The 25,000-nt window shown below is 47.8% G+C and overlaps 1 protein-coding gene across 1 annotated transcript in view; it reads right to left on the bottom strand.

Annotated features, from left to right (window-relative positions):
* The window catches only part of Dscam4 (Down syndrome cell adhesion molecule 4), a 136,475-nt gene that overhangs the window by 8,271 nt on the left and 103,204 nt on the right, over positions 1–25,000 (bottom strand). Inside the window, exons 19-40 of the mRNA XM_070115492.1 lie at positions 24,716–24,884; positions 24,212–24,360; positions 23,632–23,763; positions 22,559–22,726; positions 22,083–22,252; positions 21,317–21,455; positions 20,281–20,427; positions 19,857–20,039; positions 19,384–19,523; positions 18,310–18,466; positions 17,320–17,468; positions 16,418–16,538; positions 15,614–15,753; positions 14,758–14,899; positions 13,774–13,907; positions 13,253–13,412; positions 12,454–12,600; positions 11,933–12,082; positions 10,081–10,259; positions 9,185–9,251; positions 8,262–8,531; positions 4,563–4,707 (exon numbers count right to left, since the gene is read on the bottom strand). Of these exons, the coding sequence (XP_069971593.1) occupies positions 4,563–4,707; positions 8,262–8,531; positions 9,185–9,251; positions 10,081–10,259; positions 11,933–12,082; positions 12,454–12,600; positions 13,253–13,412; positions 13,774–13,907; positions 14,758–14,899; positions 15,614–15,753; positions 16,418–16,538; positions 17,320–17,468; positions 18,310–18,466; positions 19,384–19,523; positions 19,857–20,039; positions 20,281–20,427; positions 21,317–21,455; positions 22,083–22,252; positions 22,559–22,726; positions 23,632–23,763; positions 24,212–24,360; positions 24,716–24,884 (3,358 nt within the window). The remainder of the gene's footprint in view (positions 1–4,562; positions 4,708–8,261; positions 8,532–9,184; positions 9,252–10,080; positions 10,260–11,932; positions 12,083–12,453; positions 12,601–13,252; positions 13,413–13,773; positions 13,908–14,757; positions 14,900–15,613; positions 15,754–16,417; positions 16,539–17,319; positions 17,469–18,309; positions 18,467–19,383; positions 19,524–19,856; positions 20,040–20,280; positions 20,428–21,316; positions 21,456–22,082; positions 22,253–22,558; positions 22,727–23,631; positions 23,764–24,211; positions 24,361–24,715; positions 24,885–25,000) is intronic.

The raw sequence follows: 25,000 nt of genomic DNA, 5'->3' as shown, positions 1-25,000 counted from the left end.
TATAATCAATACCAATAGATATTATGCGTTGAACTCGGTAGGTCGTCCGCTCAGAATTCCAGAAAAGATTTAATTTCCCAAAGGCATGAGAAGGTATCCCTCGCCTTCCGTGCACGTCTAGACCACCTATTATGACCTTATCAACACAGTCACTGTGCTGAATCAGACTCACTTCTTGGCCCTTCAGCACTTCCTAAATCTAATAACAACAACAATAGTAAGAAATCCTTATCTATTTAGAATATACCATTTACATCTTTTATCCCTAGTTTCCTTTTATCGTTCGCATTTATGAATACGAATGGCAACGAAGTAAAAAGGCAAATGAGAGAAAATGGGAACTCAACGTCCTTTCTCCATACGAGGGCGGGCTTCACAATCCTTAATCTCTACCCTGTTCATGTCTGTAATCTCTCTCTAATTTCCGTCCCGGCGCGCATCACCACCGAGCAAATAGCACAAGTGACCTGGCTGCAACATGAAGATTCTTTTTAACAAGATAAGAGAAACTTCTTACACAAGTTTCCCCATGGCATGCAGGGAGAGAGAAAATAAACACTGCTACTACTCCAGTATGCAGATATATAGATATGTATATGTATATATATATATATCAACAAATCCTATGAACGGGCTTTCAAAAGGCTACAGTCTAGAGATATAAAGTTAAAAATCCGAAGTCTACCATTAAAGTCTTGCCTGTGGATTCGTGTCCAGTGTTAAGATAAGCCAGGCGGGGCAAGGGTACATCCTCCTATGTTAAAGGGTGGTGCAATCAGACTTCTATCGGCGGGGGAGAAGTACAAAGGGTGGCTGGGAGGGTCTGCAGACAGCGATTTGGGGCCACACAGTGTGTCGATCGGGGGGGGAGGGGTCGAGAAGGAGCCAGAGGAAGGCAGGCGAGAAAGGGAGGGAGAGAGGAAGGCAGGCGAGAAAGGGAGGGAGAGAGGAAGACAGGCGAGAAAGGGAGGGAGGGAGGAAGACAGACGAGAAAGGGAGGGAGGAAGACAGACGGGAAAGGGAGGGAGGTAGGGAGAGGGAGAAAAGACGAGAAAGGGAGGGAGGGAGGAAAACAGACGAGAAAGGGAGGGAGGGAGGAAAACAGACGAGAAAGGGAGGGAGGCAGGAAAGCAGACGAGGAAGGGAGGGGGGGGAGGAAAACAGACAAGAAAGGGAGGGAGGGAGGTAGGGAGGAGAGGGAGGAAGACAGACGAGAGAGGGAGGGAGGGAGGGGAGAAAGCGGGTGATAATGAAATCAGTGAAAAAACAACAATAAATCGAATGGAATGCAAAGTAAAACATGAGAGGGATTTGAGTGGGATCTAGAACGAAGGAGGAAGGCTTTCACTGGGAGAGAGAGACACAGGATTTAGCATTTGTTAAAAAGCAAAAACATGTTTATAAAGAGAGGGGAAAAAGACAAGTGATCTTGAAAAGGGTGATAAACCGTCAATCATGGATGGGAAGGAAAGAAGCTGACGTTGAGATTTGTGGAATCAGTGATAGGAGAGAAAAACAAAAGGCTAAAATCTCAAAATCTTTTCAGAGAAAACCAAGTTATGGGACTAGAAAAAAAGACCAAGAATGAAAAATCCTTGAAAATATGGGTTGTGGTTTATCGATCTTTTTTATATGTCCTTTTTGGATCGTAAATTGTGACGTATCAAAAACTTCTTTTTCTCAATATTAGAAGAAAAATAGAACTAAAAAAAGAAGACGGGGTAAGACCATCAAAGCGGGACGACGGATAGAGAGAAAGAATGAGAGGAGACAGACAAGAGGACGAAGGGAGAAGAAGTAGAAGACAGGGTGACACGTTGTCAACACTCGAGCAAGCAGAAGGAATAAAAGGGTGAGTTGGCTGACATGACAGGGTGAATCAAGCCCACGCACAGGGTCCGTGGAGGTCCAAGGGCCACGCGCAAGATGAGGGGAAACCACGCTCGCTTCCACACCGGTTTGGTCTCGACAGGGTCACTCGGGGCGGGGTGGGGGCCATGGGGGGGGAGAGAGGGAGGAAGGGAGAGAATTAGTGAGAAGGGGAGATGATAAGAGAGTGAGAGGGAGGGAGGAGAGAGAAAGGGAGAGGGGGCGGTAGAAAGAGGAAAGGAAAGAGAGAGAGGGAGAGGGAGAAAAGGAGAGATAGACAGATAGAGGAAGGGAGAGAATGAGTGAGAGAGGGAGATAATGAGAGTGAGAGGGAGGAAAGGGAGAAAGAGGGAAGAGGAGAAGGAGAGAGAGAGAGAGAGAGAGAGAGAGAGAGAGAGAGAGAGAGAGAGAGAGAGAGAGAGAGAGAGAGAGAGAGAGAGAGAGAGAGAGAGAGAGAGAGAGAGAGAGAAGCAGCAGGCAGACAGCATAAGAAACACATAGAGACAAACAGAGAGGGAACCAAAGACATAGAGAGAAAGACAGAAAGAGACAGAGATAGACCCATGGCAAACAGACAGGAAAAAAGAGACAGAAATAGACACAAGATGCTAGCAAGAACAAGAATAGAAACAAAACACACGAGGAGGCGAGATCCAAGAACGGGAAAGGGGGCGGTGATGAGGTCTTGGAGTGTGTGTGTGTGTGGATAACAACCAAAGGTGGGTGTGTGGATGAGTCAAGAGGCTTGGGTGACTGACCTCGCCCGCTCTGCCCGCCCGCACGCCCACGGGGTCGGCCTCCTCCAAAGCTCGGTGCGACCTGCTCACTTGATTGGCCTGGGAGAGAATCGGCGTACAAGGCTAGGTTCCCACACGCGGTAAACAGGTGATTGTCCTATGGTGATTCTCAGGTGAGTGGAAATGATTACAGGTGAGTGGAAGTGATTCTCAGGTGAGAAGTTCAGGTGAATGGAAGTCGGAGGAGAATGGTGATGAATGAATGGGAGTGAAAATGGATGGCAATGATGAAGAAAATAATGATGAAAAAACGAAAGTGGAAATGAATAGTAAAGATGGTGAGAGTAATGATCAGAAAGGGAAGAGGATTGGAAGAAAGTAATAATGGTGGCAATCATGAGCTGCAGTTCATGTGGAAAGGAAAATGAGGAGAAGAAATCAAAGAAATAAACAGAAGAGAATGATAATGATGATTCAGAACCACATTTTCAGTGAAAAAAAAGGACGGAGAAGAAAAAACAAGACATATTAATGATCATTATAGATATCTACAATCCACATGAAAATGAAAATGAAATACTAATGATAAGAATTCCGAATCACATAACAAACAGAGAAACGAAAAGAAACCAAATAATGATGATAATAAAAAAAAAATTCAAGTGGAAAAAAGGAAGTAGAAAAAACAATAAAACAAGAGCATAGCGATGAGATCAAGTCCTGGAGAGGAGGCCAATTGCGTGAAGACAGTGCCAACCAAAGCGCCATGGGGAAGATCCACCGCGGCTTCGCTACACGCCCTTGCACACGCGGTTTTACAATAAACATTTTTTCTCTCTACTGCATGTATCACAATACCCTGTTTTATTATTATTATTATCATTATTATCTTTTTTTAATGGCGAGCCACACATATATTTTTTGTATATTTTCTTTTCCATTTTTTAAATTGTGAATTTGTGGTAAAATGAATTTGTGATAATTGCATATATGGTGGTATGATTCTTCCCTCATGGGTATGGCAATGGTTGGGAAATTTGAAACAAACAAAGGAATAACGAGAGATAGAGATAGAGGTGAAATATAAATTTCTATCTGATTACATAATGGCTATCATGTCAAACAAAACAGTAAATCAAAAACATATTACAAAACAATTTTTTCCTCACTCAAAAAAGCATTAACAGAAATAGCAAAATATTCTATCACCTAAAATGAATGAAATTGGCTTCCTTTTACCATTAAATTCTCTGCTGCAATACATGAATATCAGTACATGCAAATATCTAAAAATGAAGAAATTAATGGAAAAAAAAATATATATATATCCCTGTTTATGCAAATAATATAATTTCCTAGTTTTGTCACCATGCAAAGTAAGTCTCGGTTAGTTAACAAAATAAACAAAACACAAACCATATAAGAGAGTTTATGTTTAACCACAAACATTCATACAAAACCCAGTCACTCAATTTGACTTAAATATTCTCTCTTTTTTCCTTCAAGCAAATCATATAATTATTTCTTAATTATTCATAAAATCCCAGCGCGAAAGAGTGAACCTTTCTTAAAAATTCAAATAATGATTATAAAAAAAGGGTTCGTAGCCCATTTCATCAAAATGAAATGCTTCTAAGAAATTATTTAGACTAACCTCTACAAAAAAGCAAATATCTAAAGAGAAAAATGATAAGGATTAATTTCTTTTTCTTAATACTGACACTAAAAACACGCACAAAAATCCCATTCTCTTTTTTATTATTCATATTGTCTAAAATACCTACAAACCATTTTTCTTTTCTCTCTAACTAAAACTAAAAAATCTTCAGCTCGTATCCCCTCCACACCGCCGTAAAGAAAAAATCCTCACCACCGACGACAAATAAATAAATAAATGAATAAATAAAGAAATTGATAATAAATAAACAAAAATATATATCCTTGACTCCTGCTCACCTGAAGGACGTCTCCTCGAAGCCCGTCCTCGAGGTCGATCGACTCTGCCGCTTGGTGGACTTCTTGCCCCGCCGCGGGTGCGCCCTCCGCCCAGAACTCGAGGTGTCCGTCGAGGAGCTGCTGTTCTCCTGCGACTTGACCGGTTCTGCGGGTGGAGGAGCAGGCCGTTGGTTGCGCGTGGGGGGGAGGGGCGGGGGGTGCAACAGGAGCAACGAAGAGAGGAACAAGAAAACACACGAATATTCCGAAGGCCTTTTCGCTAATGCGCTGACGAGCATTAGCGAAAAGGCCTTCGGCAAATTCGTGTGTTTTCTTGTTCCTCCCTTCGTTGCTTCTGTCACAATCTGCTCGTCATGAATTCCTCACGTGTGGGGGGTTTGTAGGTGTGGGTGTGGGGGTGTAGGTGTGTGTGTGTGTGCGTGGGAGGGTAAGTGTGGGTGTTTGGGTGGGTGGGTTGGCGAGTGGCTGTTGGTGTGGATTTAGATGGGTTGTTGTGTGTGTGTGTATGTTTTGTCTTTAATGTAAAAAAAAGACTAAATAATCATTTTCCCAACTAAAGAATGCGGACAATACTTCAATCACAAAACAAATATCCAACAGTAAATGTACTTCCGCAGATACTTCCTCATAGCACCTAAAAATAACCTTAATGATAACAAATACTAATGCCGGTAACGATACCAATAACCACCAGAATCACCATTAACAATAAAAGTACCTATCAAGGCAATCGAGAGGCAATACCAACACTCGTCCTCCTGTCCCGACGCATTTACCACGGCACCCTCCCCCAGGTCCATTGGCCCACACCAAGGCACCTCCCCCAGGACCTCTTCCCCCAGGTCCCTCGGCCCTTACCAAGGCTCCCTCCCCCAGGTCCCTCGCCCCATACCAAGGCACCTCCCCCAGGACCTCTTCCCCCAGGTCCCTCGGCCCACACCAAGGCACCTCCCCCAGGACCTCTTCCCCCAGGTCCCTCGGCCCACACCAAGGCACCTCCCCCGGACCTCTTCCCCCAGGTCCCTCGGCCCACACCAAGGCACCTCCCCCAGGACCTCTTCCCCCAGGTCCCTCGGCCCATACCAAGGCACCTCCCCCAGGACCTCTTCCCCCAGGCCCCTCGGCCCACACCAAGGCACCTCCCCCAGGACCTCTTCCCCCAGGTCCCTCGGCCCATACCAAGGCACCTCCCCCAGGACCTTTTCCCCTAGGTCCCTCGGCCCACACCAAGGCACCTCCCCCAGGACCTCTTCCCCCAGGTCCCTCGGCCCATACCGAGGTACCTCTCCCAGGTCCCTCGGCCCAGGACCTCTTCCCCCAGGTCCCTCGGCCCTTACCAAGGCTCCCTCCCCCAGGACCTCTTCCCCCAGGTCCCTCGGCCCATACCAAGGCACCATCCTCCAGGACCTCTTCCCCCAGGTCCCTCGGCCCATACCAAGGCACCTCCCCCAGGACCTCTTCCCCCAGGTCCCTCGGCCCATACCAAGGCACCATCCTCCAGGACCTCTTCCCCCAGGTCCCTCGGCCCATACCAAGGCACCTCCCCCAGGACCTCTTCCCCCCGGTCTCTCGGCCCATACCAAGGCTCCCTCCCCCAGGACCTCTTCCCCCAAATCCCTCGGCCCATACCAAGGAACCTCCCCCCGGTCCCTCGGCCCATACCAAGGCTCCCCCCTCCCGGACCTCTTCCCCCCCGTCCCCCGGCCCATACCAAGGAACCTCCCCCAGAACCTCTTCCCCCAGGTCCCTCGCCCCATACCAAGGAACCTCCCCCAGAACCTCTTCCCCCAGGTCCCTCGGCCCATACCAAGGAACCTCCCCCAGGTCCTCTTCCCCCAAATCCCTCGGCCCATACCAAGGAACCTCCCCCAGGTCCCTCGGCCCATGCCAAGGTACCTCCCCCAGGTCCCTCGGCCCATACCAAGGCACCATCCTCCAGGACCTCTTCCCCCAGGTCCCTCGGCCCATACCAAGGCACCTCCCCCAGGACCTCTTCCCCCAGGTCCCTCGGCCCATACCAAGGCTGCCTCCCCCAGGTCCCTCGGCCCATACCAAGGTATCTCCCCCAGGTCCTTCGGGCCATACCAAGACACCTCCCCCAGGTCCCTCGGCCCATACCAAGGTACCTCCTCCAGGACCTCTTCCCCCAGGTCCCTCGGCCCATACCAAGGCACCATCCTCCAGGACCTCTTCCCCCAGGTCCCTCGGACCATACCAAGGCTCCCTCCCCCAGGTCCCTCGGCCCATACCAAGGTACCTCTCCCAGGTCCCTCGGCCCATACCAAGGCACCTCCCCCAGGACCTCCCTCCCTCGGCCCAGGACCTCTTCCCCGAGGTCCCTCGGCCCATACCAAGGCTCCCTCCCCCAGGTCCCTCGGCCCATACCAAGGCACCTCCCCCAGGACCTCTTCCCCCAGGTCCCTCGGCCCATACCAAGGCACCATCCTCCAGGACCTCTTCCCCCAGGTCCCTCGGCCCATACCAAGGCTCCCTCCCCCAGGTCCCTCTGCCCATACCAAGGCACCTCCCCCAGGTCCCTCGGCCCATACCAAGGCACCATCCTCCAGGACCTCTTCTCCCAGGTCCCTCGGCCCATACCAAGGCTCCCTCCCCCAGGTCCCTCGCCCCATACCAAGGCACCTCCCCCAGGTCCCTCGGCCCATACCAAGGCACCATCCTCCAGGACCTCTTCCCCCAGGTCCCTCGCCCCATACCAAGGCTCCCTCCCCCAGGTCCCTCGGCCCATACCAAGGCACCTCCCCCAGGACCTCTTCCCCCAGGTCCCTCGGCCCATACCAAGGTACCTCTCCCAGGTCCCTCGGCCCATACCAAGGTACCTCTCCCAGGTCCCTCGGCCCATACCAAGGCACCTCCCCCAGGACCTCTTCCCCCAGGTCCCTCGGCCCATACCAAGGTACCTCTCCCAGGTCCCTCGGCCCATACCAAGGCTCCCTCCCCCAGGTCCCTCGGCCCATACCAAGGCTCCCTCCCCCAGGTCCCTCGGCCCATACCAAGGTACCTCTCCCAGGTCCCTCGGCCCATACCAAGGCACCTCCCCCAGGACCTCTTCCCCCAGGTCCCTCGGCCCATACCAAGGCTCCCTCCCCCAGGTCCCTCGGCCCATACCAAGGCACCTCCTCCAGGACCTCTTCCCCCAGGTCCCTCGGCCCATACCAAGGCACCTCCCTCAGGTCCCTCGGCCCATACCAAGGCACCATCCTCCAGGACCTCTTCCCCCAGGTCCCTCGGCCCATACCAAGGCTCCCTCCTCCAGGTCCCTCGGCCCATACCAAGGCACCTCCCCCAGGACCTCTTCCCCCAGGTCCCTCGGCCCATACCAAGGCACCTCCCTCAGGTCCCTCGGCCCTTACCAAGGCTCCCTCCCCCAGGACCTCTTCCCCCAGGTCCCTCGGCCCATACCAAGGCTCCCTCCCCCAGGTCCCTCGCCCCATACCAAGGCTCCCTCCCCCAAGTCCCTCGCCCCATACCAAGGCACCTCCCCCAGGACCTCTTCCCCCAGGTCCCTCGGCCCATACCAAGGCTCCCTCCCCCAGGTCCTTCGGGCCATACCAAGACACCTCCCCCAGGTCCCTCGGCCCATACCAAGGTACCTCTCCCAGGTCCCTCGGCCTATACCAAGGCTCCCTCCCCCAGGTCCTTCGCCCCATACCCCCCAGGACCTCTTCCCCGCGCCCTCACCTTGCTGTCTGCTCCTGACGCGGTGCTTGAAGATGTCCGTACTACTTCGGATCTGACTTATGGCAGACTCGGGACGTGATCTGCTACTATGGGCAGGATGGGCGTGGATGTGGGCGTGGGCGAGACCGGCCGACTCCGCGAAGGTCGGGGGCGAGTCTCTCGGTCCGGGGCCCTCCGAGTCGCTGCCCTGCGTGTCGTACTCGCTGATGGGCATGTGCAGCGACAGGATCTTCTTCACCTCCGAGTCTGTGCTCCCTAAGTTGTCTGACTCTGCGGGGGGAGTTCGGGAATCAGGGCGGGACTGATGACAGGATAGGGAGATAAAAGGATGTCACGGATAGATAGGAAATGACGGGCCACTCCAGAGAGAAGGCCCGGGCGAAGCATGACTTCGCAAATCTAACTGAACTGAACTGAGATAGGAAGCTGCAGATTGGAAGCGGGCGGGGATTGGGGCGCGAGATTGGAAGATAGGATCGACAGATTCTTAAAAGGCGTCGTAAATCGATAGGAAGGGTGGTTGATTAAGAGGGCTTTTGATGTTACAGAATATACATCTACGACGCCACCGAATCTGTACTCCGGAAGTTGTCTAACTCTGAGGATTATAACGAAATACCACAGACACACAAACAACAAAACAAAACCATTAACACATATCAAAAGTAAAATAAAAAATAATAACAGGAACGCAAACAAGAAAAAAATATATTTTTAAAAATCAAAACAAAGATAATAATACCGCAGAAACGCAAAAGCAAAATAATAACAATAGTAACAGATAATTAACTAAAAAACACATTACCATTTTGTCATTAAAAAATAATAAAATAACAATAATAACGCAAGAAATACTAAAAAACACAAAAAATCGAAAAACCAAAAACATGGAGCAACAACGAACGCGTGCAAGTGGCGCTCACCTGTGCTCTCGACGTGCGGGTCCCGCCTGCCTTTTCTCCGCACCTTCGTGTATTCCGGCTCCTTTTGCTGCCGGAAGTGACGTCACGGTTAGCATGAGTCATTTGCTATGTAAGTTATCTTTTTTTTTTTTACTGTTGTTGTTGTCTTAGGTGCTATTTTGGGCATCGATTTTTTTTTGTATGGATAGTTTTGTAATTGTTTTATTGCTAATAGTTTTGTTGTAGTAGTCGTAGTAGTAATAGTAGCACTATCACTATCACTGTCATTAGTCACACGTTAATATGATTATGATTATTATGTTACTATCACTATCACTATCCTTATCATCATTATCATTCTTATTACAATTATAATCATCACTTGTTATTATTTTTATTACTATCACTACTACTGTAAATATTATATCTGCTGATATTACCATCATTATTATAATAAGTTTTGGAATAATTAATATTTATTAATTTTCCTCTGGGTTAATGTAACAAAATAATACCAAATTGCGTTTTTAAGTTGATTTACAATAACTCTTCTCATAACTTTTTTTCCAGCCAAACAAATGCAACAAACAAATGTCACTACCAAACAAACTCAATCGCCCACAGGAAGGAACAAACAATATGGACTCTTTCCCCGCCACTTCGCTGAATTCCTCCTTTGCACCCACTCACATTCGCTCATTCCACTGTCTCTCCGCCCATACCCTTAGCCCCTCTATCCACCCACCCACCAATGCCCGCTAACTTCACCCCACCCACTATCCACTCCCCCAGCCTACTCACCGTCCCCACTCACCCATGCCCACTGCCCCCTAACCCACCCATAGCCACAACCCATAACCAAACCCCTCCCCCCATGTCACCCAACCCACTCCCCAATACCCCCTCCCCAAACGTACATGTCTGAGAGGGAAGGTTTCCAGAGGAGCCATCTTGGGGTCGTGGTAGACGAAGGCCCCCTGCACGGAGTGGTACGGCCCGGAGTAGACGATGCCCGAGTCCGTGCTCTCGCCGTACTGGCTCTTGGGCACGGCGGGCAGCTGGAAGGTCGCGTAAGGGCAGATGTCCTCGATGTACTCTGTTGGCGAGGGAGAGAGGGACGTCAGTCAGTGAGGGAGGCGAGTGGGAAGAGGTTTTCAAGGAGAAATTCGGCGTGTCGTTTCGAGGGGGCGAGAGGAGGGGGTGGGGAGGGCGACAGGTGGGTGGGGAGGTAAGAGGGAAGGATTCGAAGTTTGGGGGGGGGTAGTGTTTTTATTTTCTTTCTTTCTTTGTTTTTCTTATGGGGTAGTTTGTGTGTTCTGTGAAAGGGAAGTGAGCAGGACTTCAAGTTTTTTTAAAATGTCTTATTTATCAAGGCGAAATAGTGAGATTGGAAAGAAAAAAACTACAAAACCTACAAAATATCGTGTAAAAAAGAATCACAGAAACGTAAAAACAAAGGACGATGGAGAATCACGATAGGATGACTGTGAAATAAAAAAATTATGTATCCCACAAAAGAGGTAAATTAATCATAAATAAAGATGTCGAAAGAATAAGCTAAGGCGGTAACACAAGGGCAGTGAAATCCTAGGCTGACTTAAAAAGGTAAATCAACTTTAAAATCGGGATATTTAATAAATTCTTGATTCTTCACCAAAACCAAAGCAAATCAGAAATGATATCGGAAAAATAAAATGGAAAAGGGAAAAATACATTACATATGATTTATTGGAAAATATAAAGACGCAAACATTAGTAATAAACACTAGTATTAAACGTTTAGCTCAACAATGACACGTTATACCATAGCAAACAAACACTGAAAGATATTTACGTGAAATTATTGATCATCGATAAAAGTTAGTTGTGAAATTGCTACAAATATTCCTGAAAATCCATTTGTAATCTTCCAAACATACTCTATAGAGGACACATATGAACAAAGGAGATTATGGAAGACAAACAGAGTGCAAATAAAAGATGTATTTCAGTTCAATATTCTTCAAATTTAAGATGCAGATATATAATTTAGATGTAAACATATAGAGTTATAGATTTTCTACAAAGGATATGAAAAATACACAACAGGTACATTTACAAAAGGAAACCTTTACGCGCTTTCGCTGTGCCTCGTCTATTCCTGGACACAGCTACGAATCGAGACAAGATCATGCTAGACACAGGGTTTACACTATGTCATTTGTGTGGAAAAAAAGGAAATAATACGTAGCAAACAACAGTATTTGGCTTTAACATATGATTTTTTTAAAACTAAATCAACGGCAATAACAAAAAATAAGGCAGATAGTCAACATTAATATAAAGCATGACATTAAAATAGAAATACTTAAGTACAAATGCATACCAATAAAATGAAATAAACCAACTGAAATGCAGAAGGATGTAAATATTTCAATAAAAGACAACACAGATGCTGGTGTTCTGATACATCAAAAAACAAAATAAAATAAATAAAAAATACAGAAATAAATTAAATGACAATTCTATCGAAGCACACTATCTACTGTCGTGCAACATCCAAGAAACATTGCAAATGAACATCAATGAACAAAAATACATGAAATAATAATAATGATACATGTAAATACAGTACTCCAAAAAATCTAATACTTAAGAAACACAGGAAACAAAACCCCGTCACTCAAGAACAGAAATCAATACATCTTTCAAAACCAAACAACGGGAAAAAAAACTATGGAGGGACCCAGCCCTCAACAGCCATGCGAGAGGCGAGCGCCGCGGCAGCACCGGAGGAATCCTTGTTGGTGCTGGTGTCCTGCGTGGAGGGCGTGTTGGCCGGCAGCGCGGAGTACTGCTGGTGCTGGTTCTGCTGGTTCTGAATCTGGGCCGTCGAGGGCGACTCGGCGATGCCGCCAGAGCTGCCCCGCTCGCGCATTTCTGGGGGAGGGGGAGGGGGGAGGGGTTAGACATGATAGGACTTGATCGAAGGACCAGATGAATAAGATAAAAACAGAGTGAAGACGAAAGTCATATTATAAGATAGGACTAAATCAAACGACGAGAAAAGCACCTCAAAAAGTGAATGATAAAGCCCTCCCATATATATATATATATATATATATATATATATATATATATATATATATATATATATATATATATATATATATATACTTTTTCAACCAGGACTCAACTCTAATCGCAAAGAAAATACCAAATTAAAAAAGATAAAAAAACTACCTCAAAAAAAGTCCCTCCCTTAAAAAAAGAAAAAGAAATGAGCCCCGACGCGCGTCCTTGCAACTCACTCCTCCTCCTGAAGACGCAGACGATGGCCATGATGACCTCGATGACGATGACGACGACCACGGCGGCCGGGATGACGACGCGGAGGTCCTGGTAGAGCGGCGGCGAGATGGCCCGGTCCTTCGCGCCGTCCTCGCCCGGGAGGAGGACTGAGGGGGGATTTAATCAATTTAATCTGATGCTCTGTCGTTTAATACTTCATTAAACGATCTATTACACATTTTGACCATTTTTTTTATATCTAGGTGTTGAATTTAACTCAATCTGATGCTGTGCTTTTTCCCACTTTATTAAACGGTTTATTATACATTTAGGCCATTTTTTATATGTTTTATATATGAAGGATTATATTCCGAGCGGTTTTAGTTCATTTTATCATATGCTCTTTTTATTAAACCCTGATCATTCCTTATCAGCTCTGTTCTTTTATCGAAGACTCACCATTTCCTTCTACCGCTCTATTGGGCTTTATATGAAACAGAAAATTTAAATAAATATATTTCCTATTTTGTTGTCATATCTCTGAACCCTTTTTTAAATGACCCTCAAGCACCTTTAATCACGCCCCGCCCTTCCCATTAACCTTCGCCTCCTCCCCCCCTCCCCCACGCCATTTAAAAAACCCTTAACCCCCCTCCTTTCCTTCCCCCCTCCCCCTCCCCCAACCCCCAATCCATTTCAAAACCCCTTAACCCCCTCCTTTCCTTCCCTACTCCCCCTCCCCCCAACCCCCACGCCATTTCAAAACCCCTTAGCCCCCCCTTCCTCCCCCCCTTCCCCCTCCCCCGCGTATATCCTCACCTCCCTCCGGCGTGAGCGTCGTGACGTCATAGGTGGCCTCGCTGGAGCCCGCGTGGTTGTGCGCTTTGACCTGCACGATGTAGCGCGTGGCGGGGATCAGGTCGCGGATCACGTACGTCTTCTCGCTCGGAGCCACGTTGTTGGCCACCGAGATCCAGTCCTGGGGGGGCGAGGGGGGGGGGGGCGTGAGAAATTAATGCCTTGGAAGGATGTATAGATACGTTCTTGTAGATGTAGGGTTGGTGATATAAAGTATATAATACATGTATACGATGCAATAATACTGTATATACATATGATATAAGATGTATAATATGAATATATATGATATAAAGATATATAATATAAATACATATAATATAAAGAGATATTACACGCATATATATATATATATATATATATATATATATATATATATATATATATATATATATATATATATATATACACACAAACACAATCATCACCACTAACAAACATCACAGACCCATCCCCCCCACCCCCTCCCCCTGGCCACTCACCCTGGACGACGCGGCCCTGTACTCGATGACGTAATAGAGGATGGGGCAGCCCCCGTCGCCCCAGGTGCTCAGGTGGACCAGCACGGACGTCGAGTTCACGTCGAGCATTCGCGAGCGGCTGGGCACGACCGGCTCTGTTGGGCGGGCGGCGTGGGCGGCGTGGGCGGGCGAAGCAAAGTAGGCGGACGAGCGAGAGGGAGAGAAGGCGAAGGAAATTAAGGTTGGAATTATGGCTTAGAGATAGGCTGGAGTGTGGATGCTTGTTCTGACGGCTTTCCTTCGGAGGTTTGCATGGGTGCGCGGAAGGGAAGAAATGCCAACACAGGTTTACTGAGACTGGATGGCATTTTCAGTTAATCTGTTTTAGAAGTTTTTTTCCAGCCCTGTATCAGCACGGTAGAATGTTTTGCCATTCAAATAAATGGAAAGAATAATCTTCAGACGTATAGATGGAATGTAATTTTCTATCAAAAATGTCATTGAGAATGGAACAGACAAGGTAGATTTATGATCAAGGTCGCCTTTTATATAAACGACAGTTTTAACATTGATAAAAAGTAGTATTCTCGTTACCTTGTTGCCTAATTTTTATCATTATCATTACCATCATCGTCATCATTGCTATTACTGGTATCATTTATAATATCATGTATCATTACCATAATGATGGTGATGCGGATTGGCACTATTGTACACTATTATCATTACCATCATCATTATTATCATTATCTCCATTAATATCATTATTACTATTCCTATCAACAATATTACACCATTATCAATATTACTCACTCTTTACATTATTACAATCATTATCATTATTACTATTCCTATCAAGATCAAAGTCATCATCATTATTACGATTTCCAGTAACATCATTATTCACCCTCATTACGAAACTCTCCCCCCCCTCCCTCCCCCCCCCCCCCCCCGAGCCTTCAGAAATCCTCCTCCTGGGCTCCCCACCGCGAGGCCCCGACTCACCCGATCCCTTGGTGGACGTGGTCAGGATCTCGGAGGGCAGGCCGGTGCCCACCTTGTTGTAGGCCGTGACGTACAGCTGGTAGCGCGACCCGCAGACGAGCCCCGACAGCGTGTGCGTGGTTCTGGCCGTGTGCAGCTCCACCTGGGGGCGAGTGGGGGGCGAGGGAATGATTGTGAGGAGAGTGATGGTGAATGCCATAAGAATAATCATCAAAATAATTCATAGAAAATATAATGCAAAACCTTTTACAGTTTACATTTCCATAGACAGACAGACTAATATTGTTAATAATGATGAGTACAGTCATAAGTAGTATCACAGTTTTTAAGCATTTACTAATTCTCTTTAGATATATTATAAAGGGAAAAAAACATAGTATGCATATCCATAAGTAGATCGAATGTTGTTGTTAGTAAACAGAACTGCAATTATAAGCGTTGCTTTGCAGTTCCTAAGGAATTAATGATTCTCTTGAGACATATGAAGAAGAAAAAAACATTACAACGTAAAAAAACGAGAAATGTAAACAAAGATAGGATCACACCTCTTCTATCGTAAAGAAAAACGTAAACAAACGCGCAGGGACCTACTTCCTTTAACGCAAACAACAAAAACTGTAAACAAAGACACTCACACCTCCTCCAACGAATGCACAACAAAAATGTAAACGCACCCAAGGTCCCAGCTCCTGACGCAAAGCGACAGCAGTAAATGTAAACAAACGGGATCACACTTCCTCCGACGTAAAACAACAATGATGAAAAAATGTGAACGTAAAACAGCGCAAACTGCAAACAAACACCGGAAGGCACCTCCTCCGACGCCAAACAACATGAAACGAGTGTGGAAGCGCACCTCCTCCCAGTTGCCGTATTCCCTCTTGTAGTTGAGGATGTAGCCCCTGACGAGGGCGTGGTGCGGGCGGAGGCTCCAGCGCAGAGTGAGGGCGTCTCTGGAACTCCCTTGGACGTAGAGCGTGGGCGGCGCGGGCGGGACTGAGGGTGGGGAGAGAGTGTAAAGTGATGTTGAAGAATCTGTGAGGATTGTGCTCCGAAACTGTCTATGTGAACAGAAAAAATAGTATATTTCAGCTTTCAGGAAATCTTTCATGCTTTCGTTCTAAGTACACTAACATGGGATTTTTTTTTATAGGATTTGTGACATAGGAAGGATTACGTTTGCTTGGCGTAGTTATCCCCTATTTGTGGACTATCCATTGAATTTCACGCGTAAATACAAACAAAATATTTCATCTGTTAACTGATATTATCAAGGAATCCTTAGATCAATAACCAGTATTTGCAGACCATGGGTCGTGATAAGCAACTTAATACATAAATACAAATATTACAATATTCAAAATTAATTTAAAAATGGTATGGAAATACCCATTTGGAAGACACTCGGCAGACTCGATCTATGTTCCTGTCTAAGAGAATGAAAAGTATCGGAATCACTTCATGCACTCTTTACTTCCGCTTCCAATGAAAGGAGATTTATCTGCCTCGTTTCACACTCATTTCCTATTACCTAACGAAGAAAAAGTATAGGCCTCACTACACGAAAGCTTTTAGATTTTCATTAACTAATTATCCCTCCCACTCCCCACTCCCTGGTACCTCCTCCCTACTCCAACCTCCACCCTCCATTCCCACTCACCCTGCACAGTTAGAATGTACGTGATGGTGTCCGTGCCGTGCGCGTTGACGGCCGTGCAGCTCAGGTTCCCGGCGTCCGTTTTCTGAACGTCCCGGATGAAGAGGGACCCGTTGGGGCGGTCCTGGGAAGCGAGGGAACAGATTAGGGTCTGTCTGTCTGTCTGTCTGTCTGTCTGTCTGTCTGTCTGTTTGTGGTGCGTGTGATCGAGGCGGGGAATAAATATGTGTGTGTGTGTGGGGGGGGGGGGGCAATGGGTGCGTGGTGGTCTCTCTTTCCTTTCTGTTATGTATAGACGATAATGTACGTTTTTATTTCCATGCTATGAGGGGTATGGTAAATGCTTTTATTTCTTTATGTATCCTGTAGTGGATATACTTTGTACTGCGTGTCCTTCATGGAATTCCTTTGCTATTTTGTGCTATTCATTCGTAAAAAAAGATGATCTGTGAATTGAAATAAACCGACAAGAGTTGAACAAAATGGCATAAAAGAATTAATGATGACAATGCACTGGTTATAACCTTTAATTTAGTTAAGTTAAAACGTTGTTTGCACTCGAGCAGCCCCGTTTCTTCTGGGTTGTTCGTTGTAAACATCGGAACATATTTATATTTTTTGAGGATTATTTTAAATACTTGAGAGAGCCTGGGAGGGCTAGAGGCTTATGAAAATGTATTTTTATGAATTATATCATACAGATTTCTCTAATATCTAAGGAAACATTGGAGTTAGCGTTTTGTTTGTTCATAATATCACACCATCAGCATTTGTACTTTGACCTCAATACCCTCAGATTTAACCCCACCCCCAAAAAAGAAGAAAATAATAATAATAATAAATTACAACATGCCTGGATCTCCTGAAAAAACGCCACACGCCCGGACCTACAGAGCCGTTCTCACCTGTATTCTGTCCGTGGGCGTGATCTTGTTGCCGTTGAGCTTCCACTCGATCTCGGGCGGAGGCTCCCCGACGGAATGGCACTGCAGCCGCACGTCCTCCTTCCACGCCACCTCCAGGGGGCCGCCGAAGGACGCGATCTGGGCTCTGACTGGGAGGGGCGAGAGGGCGCTCAGTCCAAGGGCGGGCGATGGGCGGGCATTGTCAGCAGAACACACACGAGTATATGCACATGCGCGCGTTTGGGCACACACAAACACACAGATAGAGATAGAGAGAGAGAAAGAAAGAGACAAATCAAAGTTTCAGAGAATCTAAACTGCCTCCCTCTTCATAGTGCCATTCTGTCTGTCTCACTTTTTAGAAGAACCTCGGGTCTTGTCAGCAAACAGAACCAAAACAGACCCCCTTTCCTTCCTCCTTTACTCCCTTCCTCTCAAACACTTCCCTTTCCCTTTCCCATGTCCTTCTTACTCTTTCCCTTTCCCTTTTCTATGCCCTTCTTATTTTCTCCCTTCCCTTTCCATGTCCTTCTTACTTTCTCCCTTTCCTCTTTCCATATCTTTCTTATTTTCTCCCTTCCCCTTTTCCCTGTCCATCCTTCTTTCTCCCTTTCCTTCTACCTACTTCAGCAACCAAAATTACCCAAAAGGTGACTTTACGTCCCTATGCAACACTATGAAACTGGCAACTCATTAACTTTTCCGCCCGGATGGACCTCAATCTTGCTCAAGACTGACTTCCTTTCTTACCTCTTCCCTTCCCTTTCCAACTGAAAGGACCCAAACTCTACCCTTCCTTTCCCTCTCCCCATCCCTCTCCATCCCAACTCCTCCCCTCCATATCTCTTCCCAACCCCTCCCCTCCCTCCCAACCCCTCCCTATCCCTTCCCTTTCCTCCCCTCCCTCCCTATCCCTTCCCAACCCCTCCCCTCCCTATCCCTTCCCCTTCCCTCCATTCACTCCCTTTAAAAGGGCACATTTCCCCTTACCTTTGCTGCTCGGATGGACCTCGATCTTGCCCGTGGCCTTCCCCTCGCCCTTCTGCGTCGAGGCTGACACCCAGAACTCGTACTTGTCCTTGGTGCTGACGCTCTCCGCCACGTACGAGGTCTCGGCCGGGCCAAGGGTGCGGGAGGGGAGCTCTCTCTGGGGGCGAGGGAGGAGGGTAAGCAGAGGGGAATTGCCGGAAGTGTTAAGGGTAAAGGTAAGTAAGGTAAACGAGGGGGACTGGGGAAGGTCGAACTGCAGAGACAAAGGGTTAAAAAAAGAAAGGTAAGTGAAAGTGAGCGACAGGTTCATTATGAACTGTCGAAGGGGTAAAGGTAAGGTAGAAAGTTGGGGTAAATGGAAGGGATTCAGTGACAGATTAGTAAAAGTAAGTTAGGGTAAACGAGAGGAAAATGGTGAAATATAAAGTGGTAAAAGGTTGGTGGTAGAAAGTAAAGTCAAGGCAGGTGAAGCAAAGGAGAAATTAGTGGTGTTAGAGCGCCAAGTGCAGGCAGGTTAAAGGGTCAAGAATGAGAGTCAACAGGTCAAGAGCCACGTCCACGCAAGGCATGGGAGGAGAGGAAAAGCCAAGTGGTAAAAGGTAAAGAAGCCTTACAAGAAGGCCCAGCGGTAACCAAGTCAAGAGCAAGTTCAACATAAATCCAACTGCATATTCGAAAGCAAGTTACTCTAAGTATGGTCACACGCAAGTCAATTGAAAATAAATATGAAAGACGTTATCAAGGCAATTGCGAGATCTAAAAAGGGCGTCAGGTTATTCACTTTATCGTCAGTTCAGCTGAAAGACCTTTAGTTAAATCATTACTGCGTTACAAAAAAGCAGGTGAAGTTCTGTCACAAATAGTTTTTGTTCATAAATGAGTGAGTAATTGGCACAACATCATTTTCAGTAAATAATCACATACACCCCAAAATAATAACTGTAAATCCCCTTCATAAGCAATGCACAAAGAAAATGTAATAAAAGAGATATGGCACACTCGAAGAAACAACGAAAAAGTGGAGTTGCAAGGGAGACGAGCCCACGTGCGCCTCCAACTCGAGGACCGACTGACCCGGCTTCCCTGGCTGCTGACGGCCATGTAGAGCGTGTACTTGGTCAGGATGCCGTTGACCTTGGCCGGCGGCAACCAGGTCACCAGCACCGTCTTGGCAGAGCTGATGACGGCCTTGATCCCGGCGGGGGCGTCGGGCACTGCAGGGGCACAGGGGGGGGGGGGAGAAAGAAAGTGAAATGGCGTTCTTTTTATCTTAGTGGATGTTCTTTCATCGAGTCGTGATGTAAGTAAAATATAGCACAGATGTGATTGTTATCAGATTACGTATATAATGAATGTATGGTTATACCACTTTCCATTTAAAACTATACTTATCAAAAGTATGGCTATGTCAATAACTAAACTAAGTGAAATCACTCCAACACCTAAAATATAACACAAAACCCCGAAATGCTTCCGAGAGCGTCCCAGCCCCTCGTACAACACAGAGAACGCAAGAAACCGAAAAGGGAGGGCGGGGAGGCACTGACCATCCTGCAGCGTCCTGCAGTAGACGGGCGAGGAGGGCACCCCGTCGCCGGCGCTGGTGTAGGCGAGGACGCTGATGCTGTAGTTGGTGTACTTCTCGAGGCTGAAGATGTTGGTGCTTTCGGCCGTGGTCTCTGCCTGAGCCTCCTCATCTGCCGAGGGAGTATCGAGTTGGTGTGGAGGATCTGTGGTTGCATCGAAAGGATTAACCGGTGCTCCAGCAGAGGTCTCCCCCGCCGAAGTCAAGGGAAAAAGGCAAAAATTAACAGACAAACATGGATGAGGGTTGGCAAAAAATAACAGAATGACGAGAATAAAAAAGCGGGGGAAATGGACGCAAGCATTTTCCCCCAGTATAGCTTTGACCCCAAAACAACGCAAACGCTCAAGGCAACGCAAGGGCAGGACCTTCTGGCCGCTACGTACCTGGGTAGTCCGTGGCCGGCCGGTACAGGACGCGGTAGCCCTTGATGAGGCCGTTCTGGCCGCGCACGGGCGGCGGGCGCCACGCCACCGAGATGCTCTGGGACGACGTCGCCTCGCACCGGATCGTCTCCGGGGGCAGGCTGGGCGCTGCGGGGAGGGCACGGGTTAGGCCACGGCGGGGGAGGGGGCATGGCGGGGGTGGAGGGCATGGCTGGGGGAGGGGGGTACATTTAGAGGAATGGGTGGGGGGGGGGGCATGGGTTCGAGGCACCCCTGGGGAAGCTGGGCATGCTACTGCCGGGGGAGGAGCGGTGCCCCGCGGTCGCAGTTCAGCTCAGATTTGAAAGCAGGTGTGAACAGAGATCACATGACGAGCAGGTTCACAAGACTGCTATCCTTTTAGGCACAGTTGGCGTATCCTCTCAGTAATTAACTCAGTAATACTAAAACCTCATTGCAATATGGCAAATCATGCAATTTTGTCTTTATCTCTCGTCTAATAGTAATTATAGCAACATAAAAAGCCAGAATTCTAAATCAAAAGTCTAAGGCAACAGAATGCCCTCCTTTGCCTCCGCCACAGAAAAGGAGATGAAGGTGAAGTGGCACCATGTTCATCTCACATCATAATCGGGAATTTATGTTGGTCTCACCATCAGGATAAATGCTCTGCAGTTTTTTTCTCTTTTAGGACTCATCCAGAACATATATCTCAATAATCATTAGTCAGTATCAATGACTGTCAATCTCTCATCAATCATCTTCATTAATTACCATCATTCATCATCAATCACTCCCGTCAGTCACTGTCGCTATCAAGCACTAACAGTCATTCTCATCAAACACGTTTATAAATCCCCATCAGCCGCAACCAATCACCACCAGTCACCTCCAATCCCCACCAATCACCACCAACCCTCACCAATCCCACCAGTCACCACCAACCCCACCAATCATCAATCACCACCAGTCACCTTCAATCATCACCAATCACCATCAATCACCATCAATCACCACCAGCCCCCCACTGGCTCACCGTCCTCCTCCGTGGTGGCGATGACGGGGGGCGAGAGGGGTCCGACGCCCCTGTTGTTGAAGGCCTGCACCACCACCTCGTAGCGCGTGTACTGCTGGAGGCCCGACAGCGTGGTGCTGCCCCCGTACGCGGACCCGACCTGGGGGGGGAGGGGGGTTATTAAGGGGAGGGGGTTGTGTAGAGAGTGTGGGGGTGTTTTGTGGGTGTCTGTGTTTGTTTGTTTTGGGTGTGTAAGTGTGGGGGTGTTTGCTTGTGGATGTGTAGGTGGGTGTTTGTTTGAGGGCGTGTAAGTGTGGATATTTGTTTGTGTGCGCTTATGAATGAATGTGTTTGTTTGTGTTTGCATGCGCACATGCCATGCAAACCAAACAGCGCTTTCTTTTACATCATGACAAATTGCGTTATACTTAAAGCGCTTTCCATGAGGATCACAAAGGCCTAATAAGTGGTGTTCGAAGCACTAAATACTACTACAAAAAGACGACTGAATGATATTGCAGAAAAACTGAATACTACAAAAGTACTAATTAGTGTTGCAAAACAACAACAAAAATATAAGACAACAATTTTTTTTTACAAAACGCATTTTTTTTTTTTTTACAAAACATCTAAATACGTTTTAAAAACAACTAAAAAGTTACAGAACACACATACACAAAAACTTAAAATGTTACAAAACAACGTAATGATCTCACAAACAACTAAAAACTGTTACGAAAAACGAAACAACTTTCCGAGGCAACGCAACGCCCGGCGGGGGCCTCACCTCGACCGTCTGGATGTTGTAGTCCGTGGCGTGGACGTGCGACTTGTAGCCCACGTAGTAGCCCAGGATGTTGCCGTTCCACAGGTCCCTCGCGGGCGGCTCCCACGTCACGCGGAGGGAGGTCGACGACTCGGGCGTCACGCGGACTTCTAAGGGCGGCCCCGACGGCTCTGCGGGCGGGCGGAGGGCGTGAGGAGGGGGTTCTGGCTGTGCTTGGGAAAGCGGTGCCTACTTTTCTCTCTCTGTCTCTCTCTCTCTCTCTCACACACACACACACACACACACACACACTATTTCTCTGCTTTTCACTTTCTCTCGCCATCCATCTATTTATCTATTTCATTTTCTTGGTCCTACCCGTCTTCCTTCTCATCTGCTTCATTATTCCCTCCTTCCTTCTCCCTGCTTTTCCTCCTGCTCTCTTTCCCTCCTTCCCTCTTCCTTTCCCTCCTTCCCCTTCTCCTTCCCTGACTCACCTTCCTCGTCGGTGGCCGCCTGGATGACCTCCGAGGGCGTGCCGAGGCCGAGCGAGTTCTGGGCGGTGACCCTGAGGTGGTAGGCGGTGGCCGGGACCAGCTCGTGGATCACGCCCTCCGTCTGCTCGCCGGGGACGCTCAGCTGCTCCGGCATCCCTGGCCAAGGCTCTGGGGGCGGCCGGGGGTTGGGAGGATGGGCGGGGGTTGTGGTGGGTGGGTATAGGGCGGTAGGGGGAGGGGAGCCGGGGTAGGGGTGTGAGTGGGGAAGGGTGAAGTGGACGGGAGGAAATATGGGCGAGGGGTAGGGGTGATGGGGGAGTGGCAGGGGGCGTAGGAAAACGGTAAGGGGGAGGTAAGGGGCAGGGTTGGGAGTGTTAGTGAGGGGGTGGGAGGAGGGGGCGAGGAGGGGGGTGAAATGGACCAGCGAGGGGGGCGGGGGTGGAAAACACAATAATTAGTATGAAATTATGATGTTATATTTATGTTTTGTGAAACGCATTTCACATTTCACTAATTCATACTCATAGATAATGTACAGTTTAGATTGATATCGCCATCATTAATCAATATTTAACATAGAGGTAATCAGTCCAATTCTACACTGATGAATGGGAAAGTCCAATTGCCGTAATAACTCTAGATTTATATATTCACAGTTATTCATATTTATAGCCATACATTTACATCATGAAGAGATCACTGGTCAGTAGAAATATAGCTGGCTTATCAACGGTGATTCGATCAACAACTTACTACATTATTATTGAAACGGAATCCTAGCTCGGAAAAATATATAAATTGTTGCATAACATTTGTTATGTAATTGGTAAAACACATCGTGGTTTAGAGTACACTTTTTTTATCTCCATGAGACATTACTACATGGATGTGCCAACATATATCGGTTTGTGGCCAACGGAAACTGTCTCACTGTAAGCTACAACTTCTCCTGGACTCAGCACTTGCCAGAAGCAAACGTAACCGAAGCTACCTTATACCCTCCACCCCATACTGTCCTTGGGGGCTACCTCACACTTAACCTACCCCTCATACGGCCCTCCTCCTACACATACCGGAAGCTAACTTATACTGGATGAGGTAGTTCTGGATGGGAGAATTTCCGTTGTAGGGAGCCGTCCACGAGAGCTTGACGCGGCGGCTGTGCGTCTCCACCACGCGGAGGTTCTTGGGCTGCTCCGGCTCCTCTGGGGAAGGGCGGGGAGGTGAGAGGGGCGTTGGGGTTGGTATTGGGGCTATTGTGCTCGATGGAGGGTGGGTGAGAGAAGTTTTATTGGTGTGATTGTTTTTGCTGGTGTTTTCAATGATGCCGGCAGGCGAGAGCTGTCGTCATCGTGGTTATTGTTTGATGAAGGTTGTGTGAGATAGGCGTTGTTGATGTGGTTATTGGTGAAGGTGTTTGGATTTTATTACGGTTGTGTGAGGTAGACTTTCTTGCTGTTGTTTTTCAATTCATGCGAAATAGATAGTGACGAATTACTCTCAAAAATCGCCAAATTAACTTATATTGATAGGTTGGTGAATAATTACATTCAAAATACCTGGAAAATGAATGCACACGTATTTCAATAAAGACACAGCGATGCTAACGAACTGGACAAAACCACGCGACAGGAGGGACTCTCCCCCACGGACCTTGCACCACCAGCTCGATGTTCCTGGTGTCTCTGCCGAAGGCGTTGGCGGCGTGGCAGGTGTAGGTGGCCGAGTGTGACCTGGCGGCAGAGGTCAGGGCCAGCTCCGAGGTCAGGCCACCGTCTATGACCTCCTCGCGAACCTCAATCCTTGACGGGGAGAGACGGGTCTTTGAGTGAGGTTTTAGGGTTGAAGGATTGCAGGGTTCTATTGTTGCTGCTGTTGTGTGTTTAAAGTTATGGCTGATGCTGAGCAGATGTGGGGATGGTTGTGAAGTCTTAGGTTCTGTTACTATGACTATTCTTGTCTTCGCCAGAGCTACTGCAGTGTCACTGTTATTGTTTGTCTTGGTCACTGAAATGGAACCTATCACCTGATCACAAGCGATGAGTATGTATTCAGAATATATCTAGCCCTTATTTAGTATGTGTCACTTGTGTAGTACATGGACTGACGTCCCCTCTGACGGAGGCGTCCTTCCCTCCTTCCTCGGCGCCTCCTCACCTAGAGTCCTTGTGTGCCCACCTGGGGTCGGCGTGGGGGTCCAGGCGGCGCCCGTCGACGGACCACAGGATGTCGATGGGGCGGTCGCCGCGCGCAGGACACCGCAGCACCGCCGTCTGCCCGATGCGCACCACCTCACGCCCCATCTTCTCCGGGAAGTGGGCCGGCGCTGGGGGCACGAAGGGCACGGTTAGAGGGGCCCTTCTCGGGGTGGGTTTGGGGGTGGGGGTGTCTGCGCACCATCGAGACTCTCTCTCTCTTTCAATTTAAACAACAAAAATGAGA

This window comes from Penaeus vannamei, chromosome 37 (assembly GCF_042767895.1).
Source record: "Penaeus vannamei isolate JL-2024 chromosome 37, ASM4276789v1, whole genome shotgun sequence".
NCBI classification, from domain to species: Eukaryota; Metazoa; Arthropoda; class Malacostraca; order Decapoda; family Penaeidae; genus Penaeus; species Penaeus vannamei.
This window is presented reverse-complemented; position numbering and strand designations above follow the sequence as displayed.